The 12,206-nt window shown below is 40.9% G+C and overlaps 1 protein-coding gene across 1 annotated transcript in view; it reads right to left on the reverse strand.

Moving 5' to 3' along the window:
• The window catches only part of Heatr5a (HEAT repeat containing 5A), a 99,147-nt gene that overhangs the window by 20,673 nt on the left and 66,268 nt on the right, over positions 1-12,206 (reverse strand). The window contains exons 24-28 of the mRNA XM_031357715.1: positions 8,902-8,935; positions 7,100-7,336; positions 5,971-6,152; positions 4,462-4,530; positions 2,318-2,497 (exon numbers count right to left, since the gene is read on the reverse strand). Coding sequence (XP_031213575.1) covers positions 2,318-2,497; positions 4,462-4,530; positions 5,971-6,152; positions 7,100-7,336; positions 8,902-8,935 — 702 coding nt within the window. The remainder of the gene's footprint in view (positions 1-2,317; positions 2,498-4,461; positions 4,531-5,970; positions 6,153-7,099; positions 7,337-8,901; positions 8,936-12,206) is intronic.

Consider the following 12,206-nt stretch of genomic DNA (forward strand, 5'->3'; position numbering starts at 1 on the left):
ATACATTCAAAACACACACACACACACACCCCAAAGTGTTAAAAATTATTTGAAAAAAGAAGGCAAGTATGTATAAAGACATACAGAGGGTAGAAAGATTAGACTCTCTGAGGCTGGAGAGTTGGCTCAGCAATTAACAGCACTGGCTGTTCTTTCAGAGGACTTGGATTCAACTCCCAGAGCCTACATGGTGGCTTGCTACCATCTGTAACTCCAGTTCCAGGAGATCAAATACTCTATTTTGACTTTGATACGTACACATATAATATACACATATACATGCTGGCAAAATATTTATACATATAAAATAATAAAATAAAAAAATTTAAAAGGAATAAAAATAATCTCCGTGGAGATGTCTCAGAGATAACACTGGTAAACATCCTGCCTTTGTGCACGTCAACAGCCACAACAGCAGCTACAACAGCAGCACTCTTAACATAAGCACTCATCTCACCATTTGGCTGCAGACAGCCAGTTCTCAACTGAACTGAAAAATATGCTTATTACAGTTACCACTAAGCCACAATAAAAATGTTTACTGGAATAGATTCATGGACTAAAGAATGGTAGGGTAAAGCAGTTACCACAGTCCACAGCATGTATTATCACTTACCTGTAACTCTGAAACCTACAACTACTGACCTTGAAACAAAATAAATGAAAATCCTATGACATATATATGCTGTATGAAGTCAAAGCAATAGCAAATTAAAAAATAGGATAAATTTAACTCCCTCTCTCCATATAGCACAGTGTGAGTACTCAGATACATTACTACAGATAATGGTAATATGCTTGATTACAGGGTCCCTGTTGTTGCCCCCGGCTTCTAGACAGATGTACAGATTGCTCATTGAGTTACCCTCACTCCTAATTCTGAATTCTACATGTATTTGGCTCCAGGGGTTTTAGACAGGGACTATGGGATTCTATTATATAGAGTATGCTGATCAGTCTGATCTGAGGAAAAACCAAGAGAAGGTAATGAGAAACAAGATTTAAATTACAAATAATACTGTGACTAGAAGCTTTTATAGGAAAATATATTGTTTACAATTCGAAATTCTTTAGGGAACTGAGAAAAGCTGGGAGCTGGAGAGGTGGTACTCTTCAGCGAAGAGCATATCAATTGGTTGTCCAGTGCCAAATGGTCAGCCCTGAAAACATACATGCAAGTAGCACCACAGAGACGCAACAGGCTATATTTTGGGAACATATCTGTATATGCAAAAAGACACTATGAATTTGAAGCAGAGTGGAAAGGGGTATAAGGGAAGATTTGAAGGAAAGGGAATGGAGAAAAGTTGTAATTATAATCTCAAAATAAAAATAAAAAAGAAAAACAATAAAAATACTATTTATTATTATCATGTGTGCATGAATTGTGTGTGTGTGTGTGTGTGTGTTCACGGACATGCATGCTCTCAAGGTCAGTGGACAACTCTGTCAGGCTGATTCTCCCCGTCCACCTTTTCCAAGCTTGTAAAATGAGCACCTTTACCCATTGACCCATCTCGGGATTCTTCGTTTCCTTCCTTCCTTCTCTTGATTCTTTCTATGAAAGAATGTTAAACATATTCAAGTAGGGCTCATGAGATGGCTCAGGAGTTAGGGGTGCTTTCTGCTAAGTCTGAAGACCTGGGTTAGGTCCTAGGGACTCACCTGGTAGGTAGGCAGCAGGGAGCCAACTCCTGAAAGTTGTCCTCTGACCTCCACATGCATGCTATGGTATGCGAGTGTGTGCACAAGCACACCCACCCTCAAACACAGGTGCATTAAATAAATTTAACTTTAAAAATTTTTAAAAAAATCAAAGTACACACAAGCAAATGCATACATCTTCAGTCACTGGGAGTTCATTTTCATTGGCTATTATGAAATTTCTTTGATTTCATAACTGCTCCTGCTTGGGTCTTTAGACTGGCCAATGTTAACTAATATTTAAATAAATCTCATTTGAAATTCTTTAGTTTACCTTGAAAATAGACTACTATTTAACATGGTGACAGAGCTGGTGGTCTCAGCATTTGAGAGGAAGAGAGGAGAACCACAATTTTACTGCTACCCTCAGCTACATGGGAGGACCTTGCCTCAAAAAAAAAAAAATGTAGGTTAGGGTGTGCCTCAGTGTTATAGGCCTTAACTAACATGCTCAAGGATCTGAGTTTGAACTCAGGCACATACACATTGACTTACAAGCTCCTCCCCCCACCCGCCGGCCAACAGTACTTACTGTATAATTCTATTGTACATCCTTCGGTGTTTATGGCGTGTACTAGCTTCCATAATTCCCAGTCAGTGAAAGAGCACTAACCTCTGCCCAGGCTTTCAGCACCGCTAAGATCTCCATGGTGGAGGCACTTTCATTGTACAGCTGGCTGAGAGCTTCTTTTCCAGCCTGTATCTTCGTTAGTGATGAGACAAGTAGCTGATGAACTCTGCGGAGATCGCTGAGGTCACTAACAACTCCGCTTGCTATCCAAGCACTGCAAACCTGGTTTTGAGAAGACCAAAGGTTAGATTCAAAAAAATTCTGCATTTCTTGTTTTGAGCTTAGCAGAGCCCACTCACATCCTAGGAATCTAGCCACAGAAATAATTTTTTAAACAAGATTTACTTATTTTTACTTTATGGGCACTGGTGTTTTGCCTGCATGCATATATCTGCATGGCTTTGGATCCCCTGGAACTGGAGTTACAGACAATTGTGAGCTGCCATCTGGGTACTGGCAATTGAACCCATGGCCTCTAGAAGAGCAGCCAATACTCTTAACTGCTCTCCAGTCCTGGAATTTTTTTTTTTTAAACCAAGAAAACTAATAAAATGTAGTAGGAGAAGAATCAAAAGCCAGGACTTCAGAAATGAACAGGATCTAAGGCTGAAGCAGGTTAAATGCAGTTCCTTAGTATGTAAGATGAAGAGTGTGAGGCAGCAACGTGTGTAAATTAAACTATGCATCCATAATCATAAAGCTATACTTTAATCTTGAGTATCTCATCTCATTATTTAAAGTTAAGAGATGGGGTGGTTAACTGATGTGACTTAGTTAAAAGACAAAGACTTAACATTTCAAATTCCAATGAGGCTGGGTGTGCTGGTACACGCCTTTAGTCCCAGCACTCAGAAGGCAGAGGCACGTGGATTTTTTGTAATGCCACCCTTATCTACCTAGAGTTACAGGTCGGACAGAGCTACACAGTGAGACCCTATTTCAAAAGAAAACACTCCAAGGAACAAGGAAGATTTTATTTTTATATTTTGCAGTTCTGGGGCTGACCCAGAATCTCACAGATGCCGGCAAGTGTTCTTCTACTCTGTTACACTTCCAGCCCCTGAGGAAGATTATGATCCGTCTAATAACAGCCTAATCTATTTAAAGAGCAAAGCAAGCCTGGCAGTGGTGGCTCATGCTTTTAATCCTAGCATGGGGGAGGCAGAAGTTAGGCATATCTCTGTGAGTTCAAAGCCAGCCTGGTCTACAGAGTGAGTTCCAGGACATCCAAGGCTACACAGAGAAACCCTGTCTTGAGAAAACAAAACATAAAAAAAACAGAAACAAACCATAGAGCAAAGCAAGAACAATAAAACAACAGTAGTATTTTGCAATGCAGAGCCGATTACAGTGGCTATGTCTATATCCCAACAGCAGGAGGAGCAGGGGTTTCAGGACAGATTTGGCTAGCTTAAGGCCAGCCAGGGCTACAGCAGGCCCAGTCCCTAAAAAACAAAGGGGAAGCTGGATGTGGCAGTATATGCTCTTAGAGACACGTAAAACATACTTAACTTTGCTTGAAATTTCCACCTGTGCTCTCCCGACAAGCTGTTTTTAGTTATGAGTTTGGTAACTCAATGCTGCTGTGGATGTGGGAAAACGAGTATTTGCATACATTGTCAGCATGAGTTTTATCGGCCAAATTCCTCTAATAGACCCTTTACCTACCAACTGAGAGGAATTTATTCCACAGACAGGCTTGCATTCAGTGAAAGGACCTATGCAGGGTGACGGCTCACTGTGGCAGGACTTTTACTATATTTTATTTTTTGTTTTTTCAGGACAGGGTTTTAGCCTTGGCTGTCCTCAAATTTAATCTGTAAGCCAGGCTGGCCTCAGAATCACAGAGATCCACCTGCCTCTGCCTCCCAAATGTTGGGATCAAAGGCCTGTACCACCATACCCAGCTGTGGCTGTATCTGTAATAGGAACAACTGAACCCTGACAAGTCCATCAACATGAAACTGCTCTAGTAAATAGAACCCGGGTAAGAAGCAGGGCAGTTTCCCAAATGTCAAAAGGAAAGGAAAAGAGGTTGAGATGAGTCTGGGATTATAAGAAAGACCCTTGAGCCTGGAGCATGCAACCCAGGCTGGCCTTGGACTCACTGCAAGCTTCAAGGCTCAGTCTCCCAAGTGCTTGGCTTCTAAAGTCATGTGTTCAGCTCCGACTTTGTACCCACGTACCTGACATGCTTTGGCAGTGATGTCAGGTGGTGTCTCTGAAGTGAAGGCTGGTCTAAGAGCGGCTCCAACCTGTCAAGGAATTATACAATATGTTGCCCATCAACAAGGGAGCATCACTCTGATGTTACTTGGAAATCACTCATTAAGAATGGGTTCCACGGGCCCTGATTTGTCTCTCTGTCCTGTACCTGTCCAAGCACTCTGCCTTGGGGAGGCATCCCTCTTCAACTCTCAGTCTGTGTACTTGCTGGAGAGCTAGCTAGTAACTGGCTCCAGGGAACCACGCCAGGGAACACACACACCTCTCTAGAGTTTTGCTGCTGAGGGGCTCTTTCTCTGCAAGGACATGAGTGTGGAAAGAGCCATCTTGTTACCACTTAGAGAGGTGGGGCTGCTCAGAGTAGAGCCTGTGTGGGAGACAACGAGCCCTCCATTTTTCTGCCTGAACGGTGTTTCTAGCACCTGCAGCTCTAAGGAGGCAGAAATGTGAGAGCTTGGCCCTAGTGGCCTGAGTTACAGTGTCTGTTCCCATACATCAACCCTTTGCTTTGGCTATGCTCCATGTATATGCTGGCTTTGTCTGCTGGGAAGAAGTGATGGAGCCTGCTAACCAACTATAGAATGGTTGTAGAGGGTCTCCTTGTTTCTAGTGATCAACAGACTGCCTGCCACTCAACACGCAGATTACATGACAGGTGAGGGTTCCACATTCATTCTTGGATTCTTAAACACAGTTACAAAGATCATAAAACCAGGACAAAACCTGGCCCTTTCCTAAATCCAGAAAAAACACTGAAGGAGGTTTCATGTAGCACTCTAATCTAGAAGTAATAGAGATAAAACTTGTATATAGCCTGACTATTTTCTTACTGAGTAGCTTATTTTTTACTTTGTAAAATACTTTCCTACTAAAGACTTCCTGTAAGTTAAAAAGGTTTTAAATATAAAAATCAACCCTTAAGAATATAAGCTCCGGCCGGGCAGTAGTAGCGCATGTGCCTTTAATCCCAGCACTTGGGAGGCAGAGGCAGGCGGATTTCTGAGTTTGAGGCCAGCCTGGTCTACACAATGAGTTCCAGGACAGCCAGGGCTACTCAGAGAAACCCTGTCTCGAAAAACAAACAAACAAACAAACAAAGAATATAAGCTCCTGTTTTAAGCATGCTATTTTGGTTTTACTTGAAGCTTTATAAAATGCTAGCTATTAGATTTGTTCTACATGTATTTTCTGTGCACTGATGGTGAGGGCTTGCATTAGAAGAGAGAGTCTTTATGCATTAAAATGTGACATGACTTTTTTTTTTTTTTTTCCGGGACAAGGTTTCTCTGTATAGCCCTGGCTGTCCTGGAACTCATTCTGTAGACCAGGCTGGCCTCGAACTCAGAAATCCACCTGCCTCTGCCTCCCAAGTGCTGGGATTAAATGCATGTGCCACCACCACCTGGCTTATGACACGGTTTCATAGATTGTTTATTAACACCTGAAAAGTTCTAACAGAAAATGCTTACATTGGCTTGATACTGTTCCAGAATCACATGACCTGGAAACTCTGGCTCTGCAATATCTGCAAACCGCCGAATAACAACTAAGAGTGTGTCAAGGCCAGAGAGACGGAGTTGGTCACTATGGTCTGTGGCAGCCATAAAAGCCATGCGGATTAAGTCAGCAAGATGGAGCACCAAAAAATCATCTAGAAGATGAAAAAGATGTTTTATCATGAAAAAGAACAGGCTGAAACTAAAATTTACATTATGTGATGATGTTCTCTCCTTATTTTATAGCTTAGGTTCTCCAGACTGTCCTGTTTCATTCTGTGTTAAGTAGACTTTCAGGCTAAATTTAACATACACTCAAATATACATAAAACCATCCAAAACCAAAAAATTATATTCAAAAGCCCAAAGCAGAATTAACATTCTTTAAGAAAGAGTGGCAAGCAGTTTCCTTAATAAACACTTTGCCAGACTGTCTGATAAAAGCACATTAATTGTACTTAGCAGAGCTTGGAATGTGATGAACTTGGCAGTAATTTATTCTCTTTATGTCAAGTTAATGCCAAACAGAAATATAAAAAAAATCTCTAGCTATAGAAATTTAAAAAAAAAAAAGGTAATTCCATTCATTCCTGAAACATACTCTTACTATAAAAATTCTGAAAGGAAAAAACAAACAAAAAATCATTTAAAAGTGGCCCAGTAGTATTTCCAGAAATTAGTATTTACCTAGACAACATGAGACAAACTCATAGTCAGAGTTCACAGAAAATACCTACATCTTAGTAAAAGCCAACTTGGTTTCAAGTTTGGGAGTCAGGGAGCACTAGGATTTCAAAAGAAAATGCTTGCTTGAAAACTATTAAACACAATATGCATTCAGATTGGTAATACCAATATTTTGATATAAAAAATTATGTTTACTAATGTATGTGTGTACCACAGTACATGCAACCATCCTTCTCCCATAGGTTCCAGGGATTAAGCTCATAATTTTTATTTATGTTAACACAAGTAATGGCATGCTGAATACACTGCAGGAGCATGTCCATCTAGAGTAAGGCCTGCCACTGCTATGCTTCACTCTGGAATGAAAACCAGAGGGACAGTGCCCCCACTTTTATCATGTGGTCTTGCTGCTTACTTCTTGAATCACGTTTTTTCATTTCTTGTGCTAAAGCAATGTCAAAATGAGCGCTGTTTGCATTTTCACACTGGTTAATTATCCTGCAGACACAATCAGCAGCGAAGACTCTGGTGGCCCATCGAGGATTACTGAAAGGGTGTGGCCTGTCATCACCTCTGGTCAAAACCCAGGCATCATCACCTCTGTCGCCTTCTTCCTCCTGCATTGTATCCACGCAGGTTACAGCTGTAAAATCTTTATTAAGGAAAAACACATGAGATTATAATTAGCAGGAAGACACCACTATTAAAGAATACAAAACACAAATCCAAATGCAGACTAGAATTACTATTAATCAATCATACGCCTTTATGATAACCTAAAACAATTGGATCTCATAAGCATCAATAACAACAATGTCAGCTGTCACGCTGATCTCCACACATGTGTAACCCCCATCGTCATGCATAGACACACAACAGTAAGAATGATGATAAAATTACTACACACTGTGATAATTAACAACCCCTTTCATGAAAATGGCTGCACTTAACGAAATTCACAATCACAATAATGAGGCTATGAATGGATTTAAGAAGGTTCCCTCTCAAACCTATTGAAATATTCAGAACATATACCCATGTGCACATACAGAAACACACACCTTTAAAAAATATTTTTGTTAGGACATTCATTGCTATTATTATAGTCTCAAAGTTATGGTTCTACCAACCAATTAAGGAACTGACTCATTATTGACTTTTTCTTTCGAGACAGGGTCAGTTTGAATTCCTAGAGATCTGCCAGCCTCTGTCTGCAGAGTGCAGGGATTAAAGACATAAATCGTCATGCCTAAAATCTGTGAACTTGTTAGCTGCTAACCTTACAAACTAGATGGTACTAATGCTATAAAGCAAACCAACCTTTTTTTTTTTTTTTTTTTTTAAGACAGGGTTTCTCTGTGTAGCCTTGGCTGTCCTGGAACTTACTCTGTAGACTAGGCTGGCCTCGAACTTAGAAATTCATCTGCCTCTGTTTCCCAAGTGCTGGGATTAAAGGTGTGTGCAACTATGCCTGGAGTAAGACACTATCTTTTTGTTTTTATTTTTTAAATAAAGAGTCTACAGAAAGACATTTTCCCAGTAAGAAAGGATGAAAGTGGTCTGGAGAGATGGCTCAGTGGATAAGACCACTGACTGCTCTTCCAGAGGTCCTGAGTTCAATTCCCAGCAACCACATGGTGGGTCATACCATCAGTATTAGTATCTAATGCCCTCTTCTGGTGTGTCTGAAGACAGCAACTGTGTACTCATATACATAAAATAAATAAATAAATCTTTAAAAGAAAAAGAAAGGATGGGAATCAAACTACAGAGTATTAGTGAAAAACAACAAACAACAACATCAGAATAAACCAGACCTGCAGGTTCAGAAGTCAAAGTAGAGGGCAGGGTCTAAAGCAAGCACGAGGATGTGTCCCCTGTGGCACATGTCAGAAAGGGAAAGGATGCTGCAGGGAAGTGAGTCTGTTCAAGCCACAGACCGAGGAGCTGGCCTTTCAGACCTGTTGTGCCAGCAATTTGCTCCCTTGCTATTATTTGCACCTGTGGTTCCCCACTGTTTAATTTCCACTATTACGTGTATGTGGGGAAGGAGGAACCCTTGTTCACGGCTGGCTAAAGTGTAAACTGGTACAGATGCTGTGGAAATCAGCATGTAGGTTTCTTGAGAAGCTAGAAGACAACCCCGCAGATGGCTCGGCTATTCCACTCCAAGGCAGACACCCAAAGGACTCCGTGCCCTGCTCACAGGGCACAGACATGCCTGCTCATCGTGTTCACTGCTGCTCATTAGCTGAGGAATGAATGGGTGAGAAAACTGTGCTACACACACAGTGGGGTTCTACTCAGCTGGAGAGAAAACCCAGCATGATGAAATCGGCAGGAGGATAGACGGACCTGGAAATGTACTGAGCTGAGAGGCCCATAAAGCCAAATGACTCATGCTCTCTCTCCTATGGGTCCTAGTTTCAAATTTCCAGATCTGTGAGTTTAATTTGGAGTGTCTGTAAAAGCTAGAAACCCAGACAGGCCCATGAGAGGGTGCAGGGAGAGTGGGACATATGTCATACGAAAGTAGTGGTGGAAAATATTGGGATATAAAGAGTTGAAGGAGGTATAGTAAATACTTATACGTTAAATGAAGTGCATGTCTGTGTGAAGGAGTCTGAATGAAGGTATTAGATGATAATGTTCCCAGAAGTCATGGGCTACTGAATGAAAATCCAGTGCTAGGCATAGGATCCAGGATCCCTCTGGGATCCCTTTCTATGAGTTCTGGTCAAGGAGGTGCCAGAACATGAAAATACATCTGAGTTAGGAACCTCAGGGAGCATGACTCTAAAATCAAAAAGGAGCATGGTGGTACATATCTACAATCCCAGCCCTTAGGGCATGGAGGCAGAAGGAACAGAAAAGAAAAATTAAGAGACAGTAGAAAAAAAATCAGTTTAATTATGTATGCATTGAAAAAATTATTTCGAGACAGAGTTGCACGAGGCCCAGGTTGGCAGCAAATCTTCTACGTAGCTGAGGATGGTCTTGACTTTCTAATCCTCCTGTGGCTTTTCTTCTTTTTCTGGGGATTGTTTTAGGGCCTCTCATGTGTTAGACAAGTGCTCTATTACTGAATTATATCAGATCCCCAGCCAGAAAATATATGTGCTCTTTCTCTTTTAAAGTAGACATCCTTATGAATCCTAAGTTGTAGACAGCAGATGGTATGAGGACCAGCCACTAAGAAGTCAAAGCAAGCAAAACAGAACAAAGCCCAGAGGGATTTCAAAGTACTTTTTCCTTTAACACACTTCACTGACCAGAGATCTGTTACCTAAATTGGAAAGTACTGAAATACTATGAAAATATGCAGATGTTAAATCTAAACAGATGACTGTAGGTCTTGAATATGTGTCTTCAAGAGAAAATAACATGCTTTCCAATTCTTTAATTTTTAAACTTTTTTTTCTTTTTTTGAGGCAGGGTCTCTCATGTATCCAAGGCTGGCCTTGAACATGCTACATAGCTAAGGATGATACTGAATTTCCGATCTTGTTGTCTCATTCTTCCAAGTGCTAAATCCATCCAGTGCAAAAAAAAAAAAAGACAGCATTTTAAACAAATGCTGTCAGGTCAACTGGAGGTCAGCATGTAGAAAAATACAAATCAACTTGTTCTTATCTCCCTGTACAAAGCTCAAGTCCAAGTAGATTAAGGACCACCACATAAAACCAGATACACTGAAACTAAAAGAAGAGAAAGTAGGGAAGAGCCTTGAGCATAGGGGCTCAGGGGAAAATTTCCTGAACAGAACACCAATAGCTTATGCTCTGAGGTAAAGAATCAACAAATGGAACCTCATAAAATTGCAAAGCTTCTGTAAGGCAAAGGAAACTGTCAATAGGACAAAATGGCAACCAACAGATTGGGAAAAGATCTTTACCAATCCTATATCAGATAGCTGGCTAATATCCAATATATACAAAGAACTCAAGAAGTTAGACTCCAGAGAACCAAATAACCCTATTAAAAAAGAGGTACAGAGCTAAACAAAGAATTCTCAACTGACGAATACCAAATGGCTTAGAAGCACCTAAAGAAATGTTCAACATCCTTAGTCATCATGGAAATGCAAATCAAAACAACCCTGAGATTCCACCTCACACCAGTCAGAATGGCTAAGATAAAAAAACTCAGGTGACAGCAGATGCTGGCGAGGTTGTGGAGAAAGGAACACTCCTTCAAGCTGGTACAATCACTCTGGAAATCAGTCTGGCGGTTCCTCAGAAAATTAGACATAGTACTACCTGAGGACCCAGCTATACCACTCCTGGGCATATACCCAACATATAACAAGGACACATGCTCCACTATGTTCATAGCAGCCATATATATATAATAGCCAGAAGCTAGAAACAACCAAGATGTCCTTCAACAGAGGAATGGATACAGAAAATGTGGTACATTTACACAATGGAGTACTACTCAGCTATTAAAAATGATGAACTCATGAAATTCTTAGGCAAATGGATGGAACTAGAAAATATCATCCTGAGTGAGGTAACCCAATCACGAAAGAACATACATGGTATGCACTCACTGTTAAGTGGATATCAGCCCAAATGCTCGGAATACCCAAGATACAATTCATAGTTCCTACTTCTTTTGGTTTCTGTCATATAATGAAGGCCAGCTGAGGCATCCAGCCTTGAAGTGCCCATTCATAATCAGCTAGTGCTGGATTGGCTGGGCCACAAACTGTAAGTCCTCTTTTTAGCTATACATATATAGAGTTCTGTTATATTATCTAAGTTCCGTTACTGTAGAAAACCCTGAATAACACAACATCTAACACTACTTGAAATTAACATTATCAACTGTGGAGAGACCAGATGCTCAAAAGTCAACCATGGGCAGAGGCAGAGGCAGAGACAGGTGGATCTCTGAGTTTGAGGCCAGCCTGCTTTACAAGGCCAGTTCCAAGTTCGGTGGTACACATCCTTAATTCAGCACTTGGGAGGCAAAAACCAGGCAGTAGTTTGCTGTGAGACTAGCCTACGTAGTGAGACTTTGTCTCAAAACAAACAAACAAAACCAGAGGCTGGAGAGATGGCTTAGCAGTTATGAGCACGTACTGTACTTGAAGAAGATCCAAGTTTGCTTACCAGCACTCACATGGTAGCTCACTACCACCTGTAACCCTAATACAGGAGATCCAATGCCTTCTTCTGGACTTTGAGAGCACTGTCCTCATGTACATACATCTCACGCAGTCACGCAGACACACAAAATTAAGAATAAGTCTTTTTTCAAAAAGACAAAAGATTGTTACAGAAAAAAGTATTTAAGACAAGAAAAAACAATATAATCATTACACTTATGTTGTGCAAATTCATGAGAATTCTAGTAAGATACAGAAGTAGGCTGGGCGGTGGCAGCGCATATGTCTTTAATCCCAGCACTTAGGAGGCAGCAGGCAGATTTCTGAGTTCAAGGCCAGTCTGATCTACAGAGTGAGTTCCAGGACAGCCAGGGCTATAGAGAGAAATCCTGTCTTGAAAAACCAAAAA

This window comes from Mastomys coucha, unplaced genomic scaffold (assembly GCF_008632895.1).
Source record: "Mastomys coucha isolate ucsf_1 unplaced genomic scaffold, UCSF_Mcou_1 pScaffold6, whole genome shotgun sequence".
NCBI lineage: Eukaryota > Metazoa > Chordata > Mammalia > Rodentia > Muridae > Mastomys > Mastomys coucha.